Here is a 22,749-nt window from a genome sequence, read left to right as displayed (position 1 = left end):
TGCTGGAAACTGTAACTACTGTGAAGTATTTAGGAGTAACCATCCGAGCAACCTTAAGTGGAATGACCACATATAACTAGTAGTAGGAAATGCAGATCCCAGACTGATATTCATAGGGAAAATCTTAAGGAAATGTGACTCCTCCACGAAAGAAGTGGCTTGCAAAGCACTGGTTCAACCAATACTTGAGCACTGCTGTTCACTGGGACACTTACCTAGTTGGATCAACAGAAGTCAGGGATAAGTTCCAACAAAGAATGACACATTTCATCACAGGACCGTTTAATTGGCCTGAGACGTTCAACATACTCAAGTGCCAGACACACAAGAGAGGTGTTGTGGATCATGGAGAGTTTTACTTCTGAAATTTTGAGTGTGTATGTTCCAGAAAAACTCTGACAACATATTACACCATCCCATGTCTCATGAAATGACCACAATTTGAAAATTTGAGAAATTAGAGTTAAAATGGAGGTTTACCAATGATTGTGGTATCTATGCACCATTTGCAAATGAATCAGGGAAGGGGGTTTAGATAGTTACTACCAACACCATTAGCTGGCTGCAGAATGTAGATGTAAATGTAGATTTTTGCAACACTGTTCAATAACAGGTTAAATGATGTCAATACGTAGGCAATCAACTTAGGTCCACATATTTTTCTGCAAAAAGTTTCTCTCATTTTATTGATTAAAGACAAGACTGTTGGCGTATTTTGCGTATTTCCATTCCATTTTGTCATGGAATTACTTTCTGGGGCCATGCACCAACTTACATAAAATTTTTATTCAGCAGTAGTGAGCAGAAGTATTGTTTGAAGAAAGCTTTTTGAAGACTTCTCATATTCATTCCCTAATACGTTTCTACATCTGCATCCGTATTCTGCAAACCAGTGTGAAGTGCATTGCAGAGGCTACTTCCCATTGTAATGTGTGTTAGGATTTATACTATTTCTATGCACCTCTTTAAATTGGTTGGCGCATTGGCAATAGTTTCACAACTCATTTACTCCCTTATAAAATTTGTTGTTAACAGTCAGTTACAGTTCAAAGACAACTGTAACATTCATAAATATAAGTTCACAACAACATGCTGAAAAGTTATGTTTTCGAATTTTTCATGCAAAAACTATTAAAATGTTTTAAATAAAACAAACTTGTTTAAAATTCTACATCTTTATTCTTCATGTCTACATATTTATTTCTCAACATAGTCACCAGGTGGACTAGTTTGTTGATACCGTCGCTGTAGAATGTTTGACTTTGGTGACAAATCCACAACCTCACCTCTGCTTGCACCATTTCATCACTATCAAAGTGAAGTCCTCAAAGGTGTTCTTTAGGTTTTTGAATCAGATGAAAATTGGATGGGGCCAAGTTGGGACTGATAGAGGATGACCAATGGCAGTGAACCCAAGGTGTCAGATTGTTGCAGATGTTGCAGTGCTCGCGTGTGATCTGGCATTGTCTTGCTGCAGGAGAGGCTGCTTCATGTGTGGACAAGCTCTTCAAACTCAGGCTCTCAGTTTTCTGAGTGTCTCACAGCGCAGTGCAGAGTTTATGGTGTGCCTGTAGGCATGAATTCCAAATGCACACGCTTTGAACATGTATTCCAGAACATTGTGAGCATGATTATGCTTGCTGGTGTGAACTATTTTGATGTTGGTGCTCCTTTATGGTGGAACTCAGTTAATGCTCTCTTTGTTTCAGGGTCAAAATGTTGAACTCGGCTTTCATCACCTATTGAAATGTTGTGCTCAAAATGCAAAAGAAATTGTTGACAGGTGTCCAGTCTCTTCTGTTTTTATGTCAGAAGCTTTCATGGTACCCACCACAGACAGTTTTCTGTACTGCAGTTTGGCTATGATGGCTTGTACAGGCTCTCGTGGTGTGCTGCACTTACTTGAGAACTGTGGCTGTGTTATCTGCCGATTTTTCTCTGACGAGTTCATCGAAACCAATTCCAGTGAGTCTCGGTTGCCACATGCAATCATCCACTCTGAGCTCTGTCACATACATTTAGATTAGGACCACATTTCCTTTATTATTAGTGTGAACAACTCAACAGTGCACATTACTGATGTTGGTACAATCATCACTGTACCCAGCTTTCATGCCTCTGTGGATTTCAGTTGGAGACACATTTTTTGCTGGTAGAAAATTGATTACTGCACGCTTTTACTCTTGCACCTTTGTAGTTACACTACCTGTTGCCATATTACGTGCTAAAATTTTTATCAGCGAATCGGGAAAGTAGACAGAGTAATATGCTTGACGTGTAGCACCTCTAACGATATTGAGAACAGAATAAAAAATTCAGAGGCATTACTTTCACCCTTGTTGGATGAAAATTGCAGCAGGATGGTGCAGTTATGATCCCAGGAACTAAACTTATCCTTTGTACATACACACAGTGTGTGAAGAATGACCACTGTGCATGTGTTAATTAGCATTTTAATTAGTCTAATCTTGTCCCTATGTGAGTGATAGTATCTTTGAAGTGGTATGTAAGAACTCACTTGCAAGTTGACAGAGATAACTATCTCTGTTTGTCCCCTTAAGTTGTCTAAGCAGGGATTGTAATTGTTGTAGCAGACAAGTTCACTGACTCTGAACAGGTTATGTCCAGAAAGACCACAGGATAGGCCTGTTGTCACAGGACACAGTACAGTAACAAGCTGTAGAATAGCAGAGTCCTGTCGTCAGTGCTGCATGACAAGACACAGTGTAGATGGCCAGTGGCCTGAGGCAGGCTGCATAGGTGGTGTTCTCCAGGCTGGCGAGCAGGCGCTGGCACTGGCATCCTAAATACAGTGCTGGCTGGAAGCAAATGGCTGTGCCTCACAGGGGTGATGAGGTTGCTGTCAAGGCGATTGCCCTGGATCCCAACAGTGACACCTTGAGTTGCACATGGCAACAATTAGTAGTTATTTCTGTCATTCGGAACTCACTTTTGTTTAGCACTCATTGTTGTGGCCCCTAAGAGCTCTTTTATTGGCTACCTGTGACGCTGTCCAGCTATGTTGGTGGACTTAATGTCCAGACACAGTACTGTTCCTAGATTGCTGATTTAATACTGTTTCTCTTTCTCAGGCCATTGTAAGTTGGTTGTTGTGAAATAGTGGACTTCAGTGTTCAGGTGTCTGCCATCTCCAGATTTACAGCACTTTTGTGACACTTACCTGTGAGTGACACAAATCTGTCAACATTTGTATGTTTGTATATTAAATCTATTTTGATACAGGCAGTACCTGTGGACTTATTGCAGGGTTTGAGATGTTCATTTTCAGTGAAGGTAACAATTAAAATTATTCATCATCTGTTGGCTGTGTTATGCGTTACAGTGTCAGGTGACCCTTCAGAAGGGAGTGAGTACTGGTATCCCAATGTATTCTAGAGAGGTACACAGATGCCAGTTGTCATTTGTGGACATTGTATTCAACCAAGCACAGGCAATGTGACATCTTAATGCGGTGCAAATTGCAAGGGCAGCCTGTTTCGTCCGAAAAGGGTGTACTTTCCTTTGTGTTACTGCAGATGCCAATGCCTCATCGTGTGTCATATGTATATAAATTGTGGACACACTATAGGAAGAAAGGTCATTACACAAGGCGAGTTGGACACGGTCACCAGTTCATTACAACCCACTGTGTAAGGCCAATAACTGGCCACCTCTGTGTTGCGGCATCATTTGGATAACTCCAGAGCACTAAGAGACAATCTCAGAAGGGCCACTGAAGCTGCCGTGTCAGATTAGATTTAATGGATTGGTTACAAGAAATGACTGTATGATCCAGATGCCCAGTTTGAGTACATGAGAACATCTTGCAGTTCGCTTTGAGTTCTGCCATTCCCATGTCAGCTGGCAGCTGCATTACTGGCAAAACATGTTATTCACAGATGAGTCCAGATACGCTCTTATGCAAGGTGATGGCCACATTTGTGTGCGGAGACCCGTGGTGAGTAGTACCTGTCAAATGTTGTCCAGGAAATCGACAGGTTTCCGAGTTTCTGTAATGTTGTGGGGAGGTGTCAGTGTTGACAGTCATATGGATCTTGTCATTTCCCGTGATTGCCTCATCTCCAAACAGTACATCAAGCAGTTTCTTTTGGACTGTGGGATGGATGTGAATTCCTTGCAATGCCAGGGCTTACGTAGCAGGCATCAGCAAGTATGTCTTGCAAAACCTGGACACTAAAGTAATGGAACAGCCAATGGCGAGTCCCAACCTCAACCCCATCGTGCATATGTGGTACGTGCTTGACAGATGTGTTTGTGATTGTCTTGTTCCGCCAAAGACACTCCAAGGAGTCTTATGTACTCTCGTTGAAAAATGGGAATGAATACCACAGGGTGACTGGAACATGTCGTGTTGGTGTCAGGCAGTGATAATGATCACAGAGGATATACACAGTATTGAGGCTCTCAGAGTGCAATGAAAAGCACCCAAGATGGTGGGATGAATGATTATTTCCACTTTATTTTTGACACCTGTTGGACATTTTAGTTCCTTTTATGTAAACAATCAAGGATGTAGTGATGTTTTGCTGTGTAGTTAATTTGTGAAAGATTTTTTAAATTTATTTATTTGATGTCGATTATACACCATTTAGTCATTTCTGCGTAGTAACATGTGCATTACAAACATAGTATTTGCATTTCTTTGTGTAATTAATCTTTCACCAACTGCGACATAATCGCATGTACAAACAGTGATCCAATACTGTAAAATGCTTTATTATTCCAGTCTCTGATCACAAATGAATTTTTTAGACGATGACCGGTTTCAGTCTGTAATGACCATCTTCAGATCTAAAATATATAAATATGTACATCTGGTGAGCAGTGTGTCTTTTAAAATAAAACAGCAATATGTATCACAATATACTGTCATACACCAGGGAAATGTACAGATAAAATATGGTATAACGTACCTTTTTTACACCATGTCCTAAAGTGATACGGCCATAATGGCATCATCAGAATATATAAATATAATCAGCATAGCATCGTCACATAGATTTAAAATATTGTTTAGAATAGGCCACATCGTCCACATAGTGATTATTGCGAACTAGCTACTGAGGTACAGTAGCATCCAGAAACCTGTTTGCCTACACCCTCCCTAGATGTCGCTACTGTGGGCTTGCTTATATGTAGTCAGCATTTACGCAAAAACATAATCTGATAAAAGCACATTAGTTAAAATGCATGTAGCAGACTTATTGAAATTGATAACTATCATAGAAACCAATTGTGATACATTAAAAGATGAATGCAGTTACCTATGTAAAATTATTAAAAGAAAATATATGAAGAGTATAGGTCTGACCCTTTTTTTATGGTGAATTTACGGTCAACAATTAATGTAGCATAATACACTGCCTGTGGCAACCTATAAATTACTTATGAAAGATAAAATGTCTATATGACAGCTGAAAAAGAGAGAGATCAATGAACAGCGCCCTCTGTTGGGTCGGCCACTAGGATCTTATGTAGGCGCGCACTGATCGTAAGAACTTAACCAATAGAGGGCTTTACATACATCGTGATATGTCTCCCACAGAAAACTTTTAAACAATATACAAGCATTCAATAAATAAAATTATATAGTTTGGCTATACATTCCATGAGTAGGTAGGAGATAATCAGTTACAAGATTAGAGCGACTACTGTGCGGAAGTAAGGGAAATGTCTTCTGTTCTCAACATAACTCATCAAGTAAGGCTAGGTATAAATACGTGAGGCGTTATTCATTTGTGATCAGAGACTGGAATAATAAAGAATTTTAATTAATCTTTAGTGTCTGTGGGTGGAGAGCATAGCTAGTTCCACTGATTTTGGTACATGGTAGATGGTTCAGCTGATCTCTCTGCTACCTTTCAACATCAAGAATATATTTGCATGCATCACCAAGGGTGTAACCACTGTCTTGGATGAAGCTACACATTCTGATCTCAATTGCTTCTTTGATGACAGTAGGTAGAGGCATGTGATAATATTTCCATTTTATCAAATGTAATCATGTGTTTGTCCATGAGGCTGTGTTTAGCAAAAGTAGATTTGCTGAAATTGTGGTAGTTAATGTGGCATCAGTACTCTGTGGAGTGTTTTGAAATTGTTTGTATTGACTGAAAAATGTAACTGCTACCACTTTCACAACACATTTTATAGATTCCAAGAATACTGAGACCAAGGCTGCCTTTTACTGTGCATGACATTTCCCTAATTTTCTTCAGTGGTCGGAAAGTGGATTGAATACTGTCTCTGCCCAGGACACTGCCTATTTTATTTGTTGCAGCTCCAAAGAAAAGAAAGAATACTATAAACTGATCACCTTCCGATGACTGATGGCAAATGGAATATCTCAATCATTTAATTGGATGGATATAAAAATCTACTCACCAAGTGGCAGCAGAACACACACATAAAAGACCGTTGTGATTGGCAAGCTTTCGGAGCCATTTTCTCCTTCTTCAGGCAAATGATTTTGTTGTTAATATCTCAAGCACTACAGTTATTCTTCCAGAATATATGTCTTAGATATCTGATATCGAAATCCAGGTGTTCCTTGTCACAGAGTTTCAACTAAGTGTATCATCATATTTAAAATGTCTTTCTTATGGGCTGGATGATCAAAGCTTTGTACACTGAAATACGGGTCAGTGTGTTTTGACATCTGGCAAACAGAGTGCCTTAGCTGCCCATCTGATTTTCATTCAAGTAGAACATTTGAAAATGGTAGTTTTCCTTCTCTCTCCATCTAAGCAACGAACTTGATTTTAGGATGCATATTATTCCTGTAATCCGTGAACAGGTGAAGAGCTTTGATTCTATGTGACCAGATCATAAAGGCGTCATAAACATAATTAAAGAAGCAAGGTGCATCAAGAGGAGCTAAATTTAATGGCCTACTGAGATCTCGGGATGATTACAGTGCAAGAAGTCATCGAAAGCTCAAGACTGAATACAAATGATTCAAAACTTCTGGAATACTTGAAATGACAACAATTTTGATTAATGATAACTTTTGAAAAATGATAAGTAGTTCTTAGAATGTTCAGATCTTCTTTAGAAGGACAGCAACGAAGGCTTTCAAACAAGGTTACGTCAGTCCTGAAAGAGAGAATTATTAGCAGGTAAAATTTTGGCATTGCATGTGTTCTTCATGAATAGTAAATTTTCAATATTTCTCTAACTAAAACGTTTCTACAGATACCATTTACACATTTGCTAAGATCAGTTGTGAACTGTAACAAGACTGATAAAGTTTTGAAAAATACTGCAAACTATAATAGCACTGAAAGTGAGCTCTTAGAAAGAAGAGCTGAGATGAACAGGAAAATGTGTGCCACATTCGTTGACCTAGAGAGAGTTTTTGATAGAGAGGACTAAAAGACACTGTTTGAGAAACTGAATAAAATTAGAATAGTCTGGAGAGAGAAAACATTGATTCTTAATCTATATAAAAACCAGAGTGCAGAGAGTACAGTGACACTAAGAAAAAGAGTAGAGTAAGAATAAGGTGTCTGACGAGGCAACATAACTGACATCTACATAGTGTATGACTGAGGGTCCCATGTACCAATACTAGTCATTTCCTTTCCTTCCAACTGTATACATGCATCTGTATAAGCTCTAACTTTTCTTATCTTTGTGGTCCTTAAGCAAAATGTGCATTGGTGGTTGTGGAACCATTCTGCAGTCAGGTGGAAATGCTTGTTCTGTAAATTTTTTCGATAGTGTTTCGCAAATAGAATATCGTCTTCTCTCCGGGGGTTCCCATTTGAGTTCACGAAGCACCTCCGTAACTCTCAGGTGTTGATCAAATCTACCGATAACAAATCTAGTGGCACACTTCTGCATTGCATTGCTGTCATCCTTTAATCCAACCGTGTTGTGATCCCAAACAATTTGGCAGTACTCAAGAAGAATTGCATAAGAGTTCTATATAGGCCTATGGGCTTCATTGTAGAGAGCTAAACTTTCCTAAAACTTGTACAATAAACTGAAGTCGACCATTTGCCTTCCCTACTACCATCTTATGTGTTTGTTCCATTTCACATTGCTTTACAGTGTTCTGCCTAGATGTTTAATCGGTGTGACTTTGTCAAGCTGCGCGCCACTAGTACTGTATTCAAATACTAGATATTTCAAAATGAATATCAAGGTTTTAAGACTTTATAGCACTTGTTACATTCAACTTACAATTATAAAAATACAAAAATCAAGCAATGGAAAATCCAGGATGGAATGTAAAAATTATGAGAAGGAAAGTTGCTTCTCACAGAATAGCGGAGAAGCTGAGTCGCAGATAGGCACAACAAAAAGACTCATAGCATTTGGCCATTAAGGCCTTCCACAACACGAGACACACACACACACACACACACACACACACACACACACACAGACGCGCGCACACGCGCACACACACACACACACACACACACACACACACACACACACACACACATTGCAACTCACACACACAACTGCAGTCTCAGGCAACTGAAACCATACTGTGAGCAGCAGCAGCAGCAGCAGTGCATGATGGGAGTGGTGAGTGGGTGGAGGTAAGGAGGGGGCTGGGGCAGGGCAGGGGAGGGATAGTATGTTGGGGGCGGCGGACAGTGAAGTGCTGCAGGTCAGATGGAGGGCAGGGGAGAGATTGAGGGGGGGGGGGAGTAGTGGAAAAGGAGAGAAATTAAAAGACTAGGTGTGGTGATGGAATGACGGCTGTGTAGTGCTGGAATGGGAGAAGGGAAGGGTCTGGGTGGGTGAAGACAGTGACTAATGTAGGTTGAGGCCAGGAGGGTTACGGGAACATAGGATGTATTGCAGGGAAAGTTCCCACCTGTGCCATTCAGGAAAGCTGGTGTTAGTGGGGAGGATCCATATGGTACAGGCTGTGAAGCAGTCATTGAAAGGAGGGATGTCATGTTTCGCAGCGTGTTCAGCAATAGGGTGGTCCACTTGTTTCTTGGCCACAGTTTGTCAGTGGCCGTTCATGCGGACATACAGCTTGTTGATTGTCATGCCTGCATAGAATGCAGCACAGCGGTTGCAGCTTAGATTGTAGACCACACGACTGGTTTCACAGGTAGCCCTGCCTTTGCTGGGATAGGTGATGTTAGTTACCAGACTGGAGTAGGTGGTGATGGGAGGATGTATGGGACAGGTCTTGCATCTAGGTCTATTACAGGGGTATGAGCCATGAGGTAAGGGATTGGGGGCAGGGGTTGTGTAAGGATGGATCCATGATTTACATACCAATTTTGCAAATGTAATGTTACTACATGACAATGAAGATTTTCGCCTTCAGTGGTGAATCAACATTTCTCGTGAGTGGAAATGTGAACACGCGTAATGTGCACATCTGAAAATCCTCGTGACATGATATAGTTGCAATGAAACTCCCCTTAATTGATTGTTTTTTGTGCCACATCCCAATGGAAAGTTTATAGACCTTTCTTTTTCGGTGCAGTAACTGTAACTGATGTTTCTTATGTTGGTGCTGTAGAACTCTGACTCTCAGTTGGATGAAGTTGAAGTGTACTGTCTCACTGGCATAACTCAGGATGTGACCGGTGTAATGACATTGTACCCGACTGTTGGATTGGCCACAGGGGGCCACGTAACACATTTTGTTTTGCATGGTGCCCACATATGCCCGATCTGAGGCCATACAATTTTTACCTTTGGGGGCACAAAGGATCATGTGTACATGCCTCTGCTACTAGGTAATCTATCCAACTTAAGAAACAGGATTGAAGGGATTGTTGCAACTCCAATCACTTTGGTCAAGGTTTGGGAAGAACTCACCTATTGACTTGATGCGTGCCATGTGACAAATAATGTTCACATTGAAAACTTGTAAGAAAACTGTTTGAGGTGCTCTTTCATTTGATGCATTATTTATAAGTTGAATGTAATGTTACAAAGCCTTAAACCCAGATATTCATTTTGAATCACCTGGTATTACAAGTCTTTTTTTGTGCTTATCAGAATTAACTTTCATTTTTGTACATTTAGAGCAAGCTGCCATCAATCATACCAAGTAGAAATTCTTCCTGTCTTCCTTTGTCCTTCTAGTGTAACTCAAAGACTGTTCTCCCTCTCTCTTTATTAATTTCATTTATTCATAAAAAGTGGAATACAAACTGTTGTGACGTGGCAAGACAGCCAAGCCACAAGGAGGTAGCCGAAAGGCACGCGTTTAAGCTCACGCAGGCTGGCGTGAGGTCTGGAACAGTTAAAGTAATTGAGACTAGCAAATAAAGTACGAAACTGCTGGAATACTTAACTTTAATCCATAAGAGGTGAACATAGCTCTTGATGGTACATGCATCATAAGATAAATAGCAAATGATAATGGCGCCTTGCTAGGTCGTAGCAAATGACGTAGCTGAAGGCTATGCTAACTATCGTCTCGGCAAATGAGAGCGTAATTTGTCAGTGAACTATCGCTAGCAAAGTCGGCTGTACAACTAGGGAGAGTGCTAGGAAGTCTCTCTAGACCTGCTGTATGGCGGCGCTCGGTCTGCAATCACTGACAGTGGCGACACGCGGGTCCGACGTATACTACCGGACCGCGGCCGATTTAAAGGCTACCACCTAGCAAGTGTGGTGTCTGGCGGTGACGCCACACAAACAATGAAAATGGTAAAAAAAGAATTAAAATTAATGGTACACAAATACATTGTAGTTATTTGATTTCATGGTAATGTCACTGTCTCGGCATATTCTGAAATGGACATGAACTATATGTTATAAATTTTGTCAGACACCCTGAATGATCACACTTTACTTTATTACTTTATATTGTGCCAGTGGCGTGTTTTTGCCTTTTTAAAGGCGTCTTCAGAGTGACCTACAATGAAAATAGCAATGTTTCTTAAAAATGGCATAACCCATATTTAGTAAAAACTTTGGACCAAGGAAAATACTAAATCTAACTTACTGGTACAACAGGTATTAAAGACACAGGCTGCCATCCATGCAAATGTCATTGCAGGCAAACAACATTGTCAATATTTTAGAAATTATTGCATGGTGCCCTGATATGAAATAGCACTGAGTACACGGGAAGTCACGTTTAAAATTCATAAAAGACCTCAGTTTGTCAAGATCTACGAGACTTTTTTTTTCACGCAGTGTTGTTGTGGTTGCGCAGTCCAAAAGACACTAGAAGTGACCACTGATATAGATATGTTAGACATTTCAGGATTTAAGCTAGCTTCCTACTTCTGCAGAGTAGATATGGATGGAGGAGGAGTTACCACATTTATCAAAAGCTGCCATAAATTCAAGAACATTGACATTAATAAATTCTGTTTAGAGCAGCATCTAGATGCATATGCAACAGAAGTAGAGTTCCATAACAGATCCTATATAATAATAACTATTTACCGAGCACCTGCAGGAAATTATAATGTATTCTTAGATCATCTAGAAGCTCTTTTGGGTTATCTAACAGCAAGAAACAAAGAAATTTTGATTGCTGGTGACTTTAATACAGATTTTCTAATGCAATCTTCCAGTAAACATTCACTGCAGTTAGTAATGTTGTCTTTCAATCTAACTCACACTGTAAACTTTCCAACTAGGATCACTAAATCCTAAAGGACAGCCATTGATAACATTTTTATAGACAAATCAAAGGAACAAAATCATATCATAAAACCTGTTATAAATGGACTATCAGATCATGACATGCAGCTCCTTGTTTTAGATGTAAATTCTAAGCAGATTATCAAGACTGCTAAATCTGAGTACAGGAGGGTAGTCAATCAACCAAAAAATGAGTGTTTTAGAAAACTGCTCAAAGATATGAACTTGAAAGATGTTTATAGTGCTCATGAAATGAATGAAAAATATAACACATTCATGAACAATGTCAGTACCATGTTTGAAAACTGTTTTCCTCTAAAAGTTAATCAAATTAAACAGAAGTCTATAATAAAACCATGGATTACACAAGGAATAAAGATTTCCTGTAAGACAAAAAGGAAAATGTATCTGTTGACCAAGAATAGCTCCAATGCTGATGATTTAGCTAAATACAAGGAATACTGTAAAACATTAAAAAAAGTAATTCAGATGTCTAAACAAATGCACTACGAGAAGAAGATAGCAATGTCAGGGAACAAAATAAAAACAATATGGGATATAGTGAAAGAGCAGACTGGTAGAACCAGAAAGGAACAGGAGCAAATAGCACTAAGGGTAGATGACACATTAGTAACTGATGGGCATAGTGTGGCAAATCTATTTAACAAGTACTTTATATCTGTTACTGATAGAATGGGACTTTCGGGATCAGTAAATAATGCCCTTGAATATCTGAAACTAGCCTTCACAAATAGCTTCAAGTACATGAATATATCACTCACTTCACCAAAAGAAATAACTTCCATAATAAAATCTTTAAAAACAAAGCATTTTAGTGGGTACGATGAAATATCAACAAAGTTAATTAAGGCATGTTCTTGTGAGTTTAGTACAATTCTAAGTTACTTGTGTAACCAGTCAATTATAACTGGGACATTTCCTGACTGGCTAAAATATGCAGATGTTAAGCCTCTATTCAAGAAAGGGGATAAAGAGATACCATCAAACTACAGACCGATTTCACTTTTGCCAGCATTCTCAAAAATTTTAGAAATAGTAATGTACAGGCAGCTGCTCAACCATATGACCACAAATAACATATTATGAAGAACACAGTTTGGATTTCTGAAGGGTTCTGATATCGAGAAGGCTATTTACACCTATAATTCATTAAATAACAAATTACAAGCAGCAGGTATTTTCTGTGATTTGTCAAAGGCATTTGATTGTGTGAACCACAACATCCTTTTAAGTAAATTAGAATTCTATGGTGTCACGGGCAGTGCTGCAAAATGGTTCAAGTCATACCTCACTAACAGGAAACAAAGGATGTCAATGCAAGGGACTAGTGAATTAAGTCATCAGTCATCGTCAGAATGGGAAGAAATTACATGTGGTGTCCCACAAGGATCCATCTTAGGGCCATTGCTTTTTCTTGTGTACGTTAATGATCTCTCATCAGTTACACTGCCAGAAGCAGAGTTCGTTTTGTTTGCAGTTGACACAAGTATTGCAATAAATAATATGTCAAGTGTAGTTCTAGAAAGATCTGCTAATGATATTTTCATGGATATTAATAAATGGTTTAAAGCCAACTCACTGACATTAAACTTCGATAAGACTCACTATATGCAATTCAGAACCTGTAAGAGGTTTCCACCCAGCATATGCATAAAATACGAAGAAGAGCAGATAGAAGAGGTTGACAGTCTTAAATTCCTGGGATTACAACTTGATAATAAATTCAGTTGGGAAGAGCACACCACAGAACTGCAGAAACGCCTTAACAAATCTGTATTTGCAATTTGAGTGTTAGCAGACATAGGCGACATAAAAATGAAAAAGCTTGCATACTTTGCCTACTTTCATTCCATAATGTCATATGGTATAATATTCTGGGGTAACTCTTCAAGTCAAACAAAAGTTTTCTGAGTCCAAAAGCGTGTAATACGTATTATTTGTGGAGTAAATTCACGGACGTCCTGTAGAAACCTCTTCAAAGAACTGGGTATACTAACTACTGCCTCTCAGTATATTTACTCATTAATGAAATTTGTCCTAAATAATACACTCCTGGAAATTGAAATAAGAACACCGTGAATTCATTGTCCCAGGAAGGGGAAACTTTATTGACACATTCCTGGGGTCAGATACATCACATGATCACACTGACAGAACCACAGGCACATAGACACAGGCAACAGAGCATGCACAATGTTGGCACTAGTACAGTGTATATCCACCTTTCGCAGCAATGCAGGCTGCTATTCTCCCATGGAGACGATCGTAGAGATGCTGGATGTAGTCCTGTGGAACGGCTTGCCATGCCATTTCCACCTGGCGCCTCAGTTGGACCAGCGTTCGTGCTGGACGTGCAGACCGCGTGAGACGACGCTTCATCCAGTCCCAAACATGCTCAATGGGGGACAGATCCGCAGATCTTGCTGGCCAGGGTAGTAGACTTACACCTTCTAAAGCACGTTGGGTGGCACGGGATACATGCGGACGTGCATTGTCCTGTTGGAACAGCAAGTTCCCTTGCCGGTCTAGGAATGGTAGAACGATGGGTTCGATGACGGTTTGGATGTACCGTGCACTATTCAGTGTCCCCTCGACGATCACCAGTGGTGTACGGCCAGTGTAGGAGATCGCTCCCCACACCATGATGCCGGGTGTTGGCCCTGTGTGCCTCGGTCGTATGCAGTCCTGATTGTGGCGCTCACCTGCACGGCGCCAAACACGCATACGACCATCATTGGCACCAAGGCAGAAGCGACTCTCATCGCTGAAGACGACACGTCTCCAATCGTCCCTCCATTCACGCCTGTCGCGACACCACTGGAGGCGGGCTGCACGATGTTGGGGCGTGAGCGGAAGACGGCCTAACGGTGTGCGGGACCCTAGCCCAACTTCATGGAGACGGTTGCGAATGGTCCTCGCCGATACCCCAGGAGCAACAGTGTCCCTAATTTGCTGGGAAGTGGCGGTGCGGTCCCCTACGGCACTGCGTAGGATCCTACGGTCTTGGCGTGCATCCGTGCGTCGCTGCGGTCCGGTCCCAGGTCGACGGGCACGTGCACCTTCCGCCGACCACTGGCGACAACATCGATGTACTGTGGAGACCTCACGCCCCACGTGTTGAGCAATTCGGCGGTACGTCCACCCGGCCTCCCGCATGCCCACTATACGCCCTCGCTCAAAGTCCGTCGACTGCACATACGGTTCACGTCCACGCTGTCGCGGCATGCTACCAGTGTTAAAGACTGCGATGGAGCTCCGTATGCCACGGCAAACTGGCTGACACTGACGGCGGCGGTGCACAAATGCTGCGCAGCTAGCGCCATTCGACGGCCAACACCGCGGTTCCTGGTGTGTCCGCTGTGCCGTGCGTGTGATCATTGCTTGTACAGCCCTCTCGCAGTGTCCGGAGCAAGTATGGTGGGTCTGACACACCGGTGTCAATGTGTTCTTTTTTCCATTTCCAGGAGTGTATATCTTTTTTTCCAACAAACAGCTCAGTTCCTACATACAATACCAGGAACAAAAATGATTTGCACGAGGACTTAAAAGCACTTACTTTAGTTCAAAAAGGGGTCCACTACTCAGGAACACTCATCTTCAATAATTTGCCAGTAAACATAAAAAATTTAGTTACAAATAAAGATCAGTTTAAAAGGAGCCTGAAAGACTTACTAGTGGCCAACTCCTTCTACTCCATTGACGAATTTTTTAGTAGAGACAAATGATGTATCATATATATTCATACTATTAGTATTGTTATTTCAGCTAAAAAAAAAAATGAAAATAAATTGACATGTTCCACATCCTCGAGGATCTCCTCAGCACGGATCTATGGAACGAAAAACTAATCTAATCTAATCTAATCAGAAATGGGATTGGCTGTACATAAACATGTAAGAAATGCCACTGGACATGTTTACATTTTGTGATGCATTTCTGTAGGCCTGGTCCCCTTTCTGGTGTCTTTTGTACTGCACTGTATACTTTGCAAGGGCACTATGTGAAGTCTCTTAAAATTTGACAAGGGCAACTACCTGCTGAGGTCTTTTGTGTATTTTTAATGTGACTTCCCATGTACTCAGGACTATTTTATACCAGGGCACCACACAATGTTCTTAAAATATTGCCAACAGTGTTTGCCTTCTAAGACATTTGCATCGACGGCAGGCTATGTGTTTAACACCTCTTGTGCCAGTAAATCAGTTTTAGTGTTTTCTCTGGTAGTCCAATGTTTTTGCTAAAATGGGGTCATGCCATTTTTAAGAAAAGTTTGTATTTCCTTCATAGATCAATCTCAAGACGCTTTAAACAAGACAAGCATTACTGGCAAAATATAAAATAATAAAGCCTGTTTCTCAGCCGAGACTGTTTATCGCTTCAAGACATTTATCACTGGTTGCTATAACATCGCACCATGCATTGGAAAAAATGCTAAAATAATGGTGATAGAGAAATTGACCTGTCAAGGAATGAGAGACTTTAAGATCAAAAATAAAATATTGATGCAAGTAAATGAATTTTCTGTTTGGGAAGTACAGTAACATATGGGAACAGAAGTATGATGGATATTAGGAGATTTACAATGACTAATCAAGCATTCATAAATAAGGGTGTTTTACCAACAAACAGCCACATTAATACAGAAACAAGAAAGAAATTTATCAATACATCCACCTGAAGATTTTAAGCTGTGGTTGTGAAGGTGGACTGTGGGAAAACAACAAAAGAAAAAAATAGAAGCAATAGAGATGTGGATAGGGAGAAGAGTCACAAAGAGTGTGTAATCAAAGAAAATGTCATTAACAAATACTAAAAGACATTATTGAGAAAAGGACATTGATTGACATGGCACAGAGAAAAAAAGTAAAATAACTGGACCCCCAATTCACTATAATGTCTTGGAGAAGAAGTCCCAGAAAAAAAAAAAAAATAAAAATAAAAAAATAAAAGAAAATCAAGGGGCAAGTTGTGAAGTGTTCTCAGTGGAATGAACTGCAGCAGCTACAAGCAAGCAGTACAAATGGAAAAGCAGAGAAGGATGGCAACAGCAACAAGGCATTGTTTTTAGTGTCTGATGTTGATGAAGAATTTGTAGATTTTACATATGCGTAGTATATGCATTACATACACAATAGAGTGCAGAAATGAAACAAAAGTGTGAATCATGTTAGGAGCAGCATCATGGCAAGTGGAGGTATTCCACTTCTGCCCTATCAAACATTGAATGACATGTGAAAGCAGCCATGTTATGTAATGACTGTGCAGTTTTCTGTGTGGGGGTGACTATTAATGAGCTGTCTTCTCATACTACTGCTGCCATACTGTGGCTAATCACAAACTTGACCATCCAGTTGCTGGGAACTTGGCACTTCACAACACTGGTGATTTCAATGTCTCTTGTAGTGTCCATATCATTTGTATCTTATTACCTTCCTTTACACCCCTTCTCAGAATTAACTCATCCAGACTTGCAGATGCCAAAGTCATTCCAGTGTATTCTCCGTCAGTGGTCACCTTTCTCAAATGAATGCTTATTTTAACTAACTTGTATAACATGATAAGCCAAGAGACTTTGCAGATTGTTATTGTTACCATGTTGCACAGAAGTTGCTCTGTGTTGTTGCATCTGCCTGTTAAATTAGAATTTAACTTGTTCCACAACTCTGAAGCCTCCCTTCACTATGCGATTTATGGAATGTGATGCATGAACAGATGAATGAAAAGGAGTCGTAATGGTGATATATGAGTGTAACAACTGTGTTATTGTCAGATGTCCAGTGAAGGGCAATATATTGTTGTGAAACTTATATGCTAGACACACTTTAAAAGGCAGAAAGATTATGGTTTAGTGTCCTGTCTGTGACACTGTTTTATTGGACTAAGGGCACAACCTTAGGCTGTATCAGGTATAAGCAGGAAATCTTATGTTACCTTGTCAAAGTAACCATCTGGGCTTTCAGTATGTGTGGGTGATCAGTTTAATTTTAACCAGTATTGTCTGGTCACAGTTGATGTAAGTAGCAGCTGTATATCCTGTTCTGTTGAAATACTAGAAACTGTGGTGCACTGGTCCCATCACTGATTATGTCCATTGGTCCACTTTTTCCTTGGTGTTGTTGTGTGTCGTCTTCAGTTTTATCATTTTTGGAAAGGTCTTGAATTATTTTCTGACTATGCCATTGTCGGTGTGGTACAGCTCATAAGCCTGTTAACTGTTCTGATAAATTTCATTTCAGTCACCTCAGTTCTACACCTCTCTCTTTGTTTCTATTTGGGTCTCACTATCACATAAATTTATGGGCATGGACACAATTTTCTAAAATTCCTCAGTGTTGATGGTGATCCATGCATCTTCAAACATTATCTAGTAATATGTTTTCATCATCGTTCTTGTACTGTTGTTAACATGTCACTGATGGTGTTAAAAATTTGTGACATAGTAGAGTGTAACAATGTGTAAATTCTTTCCTTTTCTTGTATATTTTGCTTCAAATACATCACTCTGACATTTTGTTGTTCATATTTCACTGTTGTAATTTAGGTGAGCTTACTGAAGAAATGAGTAGATATGTGTGAATCTTGAATGACCAGATCATCAGTGAGAATGAGATTATTGGCTGATGTATGTTGGTGTAACACTTAAAGCATTTGATTGGTTCTTTCATTTCTTGATGAAATCACCTACATGCAAACTGAACACTACATGTAGCACACAGAATTCTTGTACAACACTCTAGGTAACATTTAGTGGCTCTCTGATATCATTGCTCTCAATGGGTAATAGAAAAAACTGGTCTCTTGCACATATTTTTTGTTACATGTGCTGAATTGTTTGACATTCATGTCTCTTCTAAAATATTCTATGGCTTATTACTCTATAGTCTGTGAAAACTGTTTGCGTTTTTATGGTATATCTGTGTGACTTATGGGTTGGTAGCTCAGTTTTGATATGCCATGCTACAGATCCGAAGCCCTAAGTTTCAATCCCCAGTCAGTTGTAGACTTTATCTGTCATTTATCACTTCTTTGACCTCTGGCAATCATTTGTATGTGGAAAATGCCAAACTGCACCACAGTTTGGATTCCATGTCAAACTGTAGGTCCTCCTATAACTGGCTGGGTAATTTAGTTCAAGGGTTGGAAGAAGGCAAGGGTGTACTGCCTCAAATAGTACTGTGCACCATAAAGCATTGCAGTGTTCAACTAGATCATCAGCTTGATGGCTTTACATTTGTTAAAGAATAATCACAACACTTTTTACACAATTTACATTTGCAAAAACTATTTTGTTGTTTGTCAAGCATTATGTCAGCAGTTACTTAAAATGTCATTTTTATTATAGCATAGAAATTTGACTGTGTTCAGTTCTTTTCTTTCTCTCCATTTCACTCCAATACATGATTCTGAGGTGAACTAAACTGAATACTACCTATGACATCCAATATTTCAGCAGTTCTAGATTAATGTTCTGTGTACTGGAAGAAACAACCATAAAACAATAGATGTTGAGTCTTTGGCTTTTGGAATGTTGTGAGCAGTTCTTTTACTGCAGTAGAGGGGCAGCAACAAAAACTGAATCAGAAGAGACCCAAAAAGAAGTTAAGGAATCAAAACTAACTAACAATATTACTTCTGACTTTCACTATCATCTGTGTGTCTTGTGATCAGATGTTTGGGGCAATATTTCTCCCAGTCCATTGCTGATATAGCTCTTTCAATGTTTAAGAAAGTACATCAAATGCTTTAGAAATTCATTACTTGTCATATACTTTTCTATGTGCACCACATCATCTTTGTTTTGGTTGACCATCTGTGAAAAACTGTTGGAAACTTGCCCTCTTCTGCTTTGTATACTATTAATCCTTATTCCTTATCTCTCTTTTTATTCCAATTGGTCAGTTTTATTATTTTTTATAACTAAACTATTAAGAAGCTGTGATTGTTGTGTGTTCAGTATTATTACGAGATTGTTATAGTTTGTATTCTAACTTTAATTTACTTGTAATAACGGTGTTACTCTCTGTTGTTCCAGCATTAACTGCAACATGAGCAATGTAACAGCACACATTAACAATTTTCCTGATGAAATACTTCTACATATATTCAATTATTTACCTACACCGGACTTACTTGTGTGTGTGACAAAAGTGTGTACTCGATGGAACGCCTTCGCATACGATCGCAAGCTTTGGAATCGCAGAATGGTGGATCTACCAGAAGATACCTCTGTGCAGGCTTTGGTTGAATGTTTCCCTAAATGCACATCTGTTAGTATGGAACTCAACAGTGCCTCTTGGCCTGGACAGGCTATGTTTGACGGGAAACACCTACACGCATTCATGCAGACAAGAGACTGTTTCCATAGTTTCCTAACAACAATAATAAAAAATGGTGATGACATTACAGATATATCTGTATGTGGCATTAACGAGGATGTGGAGGAAGTGCTGACGGTCATTGCCCACTTACCGAATCTACAGACTTTACTTATAAACGGATCATTTTTTGCTGATAATTCAGGAATTAGGCACATTGGGGACAACTGTCCACACTTGAGGAAAGTGGACACAGGCGAAATCACGTTTGCAGAAGAGGAAGTGGAATATTTTATAAGAAAGAAGAAACATCAGCTGACACATATAGGTTTGGCCCTACAAACAGCTGAAGGTTCCTCATTGTTGCCTTTTCTGGGCCTCTGTGGTGATACATTAATCAGCCTGGATATTTATGGCATTGCAGGCTTTTATATTACTGTCGTGGATGATGTGACTGTTTTCAGTGCCCTTAAAAAATTGGAACATCTCAGATTTCACAATTACATCAAATTTGGGAGTGATGTCCTTGTAAATGCATTTACCTCCAGTTGGTTCTTAAATCTGAGGACTCTTGTGATAGATACTGCCACTTATGTGGATGATGAAGTAATGGCAGCCATCAGTCTCAATTGCCCACTGCTGAATGAGCTGCAGATCAACTATTCTCAAATTAAAGGAGAGGTGAGTACCTCCTACATGTGTTGCTACTGTGTACGTTATGCCACCAGGTTATGGCGGTAGCATCAGGTATTTTAATGAAGGGCTTATTAATAATCTATCACAGTCACAGTACATATGTTTAGTGACTAGTTCAATTCTGACTTGCTAAGTAGGCAGATGTTGATTGTGACAGTCATCTGTGGACATTTTATAAAGCATGTATTGCCATTGTGGTGTTTGTTATTAAGATCTTTCTGTGCAACCTCTGTAGACCAGGCTAATATATGTATTGCAATTGTGAAAGATTTTTTGTAAATGCTTCATGATTATTGATTGTTGATTACTGAAATCAGTTCCTGGGCAGATGGTGGTGAGAAGAGGGTAGGGAGGGATGCACGAGGCAAGGAGGTGGTAGTCTGATAATATGAGGCAAGCCTTTCATCAGATTACTTAGAAGCTGCTTGCCCACATAGATTGTGGGTGGAAGGAAGGGTGGTGGCAGAAGGCAGTAAGCAATCTGGTTGAGGAAGGAGTAGTGTGGACAAAAGACAGAAGGTAAAAGATGAAGTGAGGATGTGGAGGTTCAGGCCAGAGTGCAGGATATGTTGGAGAGAAAATTCCCACTTGCATAGTTCAGAGAAACTTGTGCTGAAAGGGAGTATCCAAATGGCTCATGCAATAAAGCAGTTGCTGAAGTCATTAGTGTTTCTGTGCATGGCATGTTAGGGAACTGGATGGTTAAGTTTGTGGTTTGCCGTAGACTGGCAGTGGCCATTTGTGCTAGTAGATCTGTCATGCTTGCATAGAATGCTGTACAGTAACTGTAGCATCAGTTGTACATAAAATGACTGCTTTCACATGTGGCCCTCCAATTTATTAGCTAGGAGGTGCTTGTGACTGGACTGTGGTAGGTAGGGGTGAGTGGGTGTACAGGGAAAGCCTTTCCCCCATGGCTGACCACAAGGGAATGACCCTCTAGTTACAGGATTGGGAGCAGAAATGACAGGGATGCTCTCCTTTGCTCCCTCCCTCCGCCCCTCTCTTTTTTTCACCCCTCTCCCTTTCTCTCTCCCCTCGCTGTCTCCAATTTCATTTCCAGTTTCCTCTTCATCCCCCCCCCCCCCCCCCTCACTTTCTCCACTCTCTCTGTATCTCTCATATCTCCTTTCATCTCACTGTGTGGCCACAGAGTCATCTGTCAAAAGACCTGCCTCACACCATCCCACTCCACCTCGCCCCCCCCCCCCCCCCCCCATTCCTAACCTCTCCTGCCTTGTGTGTGCTTCCCCCTCCCCGTGTCCCACTACCATCTGCCTGGCCAACTCCTCTCAGTAACTGACAGTTGACTATCAGTCTCGCCGCAACAGCTGTGTGATTGTATGTGTGAACGTGTGTACTTTTACTAGAAAAATAGCAGAATCTCGAAAACTAGTATAATACTGTTCTCTGTCATGTGGTGAATACTGTTCTCTGTTATGTGTTTCTGTGCTCCATGAATCAGTGTGCTATATGTGAGTGGTTGCCTTTCCCTTATTTTACATTTTTTTTTCCACCCTTGACTTTCCATTATTGTGAAAAGTAAACTTGATACTTCTTTCACTTAATTGAATTGCTGCATATAAAATGTATTTGGAATAGACTGAACAGAAAGACAATCACATAAACTTTATTTTTAAATGATATTTAGTAAGATCAGTGGACGTCCTCTTCAGTCCGGGCTGTGATTTGATGCAGTTCCCCACACTAGTCTATCATGTGCAGTCCTCTTTATCTGTGAGTAACTATTGCACCCTACTTCCATTTGAACCTGGTTATTGTATTCAAGCCTTGGTCTGCGTCTTCTGTTTTTATCCTCCGCACATCCCTCAGTTACCAAGTTGATGAGTCCTTGATGCTTCAAAATATGTCCTATTAACTAATCCCTTTTAGTCACTATGTGTCATAAATTTCTTTTTTCCCCAGTTTGATTCATCATTTCCTCAGTATTTATTTGGTCGGTCCATCTAGTCTTCAACATTCTTATGTTGCATCACGTTCGAAAAGTTTCTTTTTTCTTCTTGCCTGAACTGCTTATCACCATGTACAAGCTGCACTCCATAAAAATACCTCCAGAAAACACATCGTAACACATAAATTCATA

At 40.1% G+C, this 22,749-nt stretch overlaps 1 protein-coding gene across 2 annotated transcripts in view; it reads left to right on the top strand.

The window, feature by feature from the left end:
• LOC126418645 (F-box/LRR-repeat protein 7-like) overlaps positions 1–22,749 on the top strand; it is a 53,359-nt gene that overhangs the window by 11,330 nt on the left and 19,280 nt on the right. For both annotated transcript variants that reach the window (XM_050085508.1, XM_050085509.1), the window contains exon 2: positions 19,667–20,630. In XM_050085508.1, the coding sequence (XP_049941465.1) occupies positions 19,680–20,630 (951 nt within the window). In that variant the 5' untranslated portion in view covers positions 19,667–19,679. The remainder of the gene's footprint in view (positions 1–19,666; positions 20,631–22,749) is intronic.

This window comes from Schistocerca serialis, chromosome 9 (genome assembly GCF_023864345.2).
Source record: "Schistocerca serialis cubense isolate TAMUIC-IGC-003099 chromosome 9, iqSchSeri2.2, whole genome shotgun sequence".
Taxonomy (NCBI): domain Eukaryota; kingdom Metazoa; phylum Arthropoda; class Insecta; order Orthoptera; family Acrididae; genus Schistocerca; species Schistocerca serialis.
The sequence above is the reverse complement of the archived record's forward strand: the minus strand, read 5'-3'. Positions and strand labels throughout refer to the sequence as shown.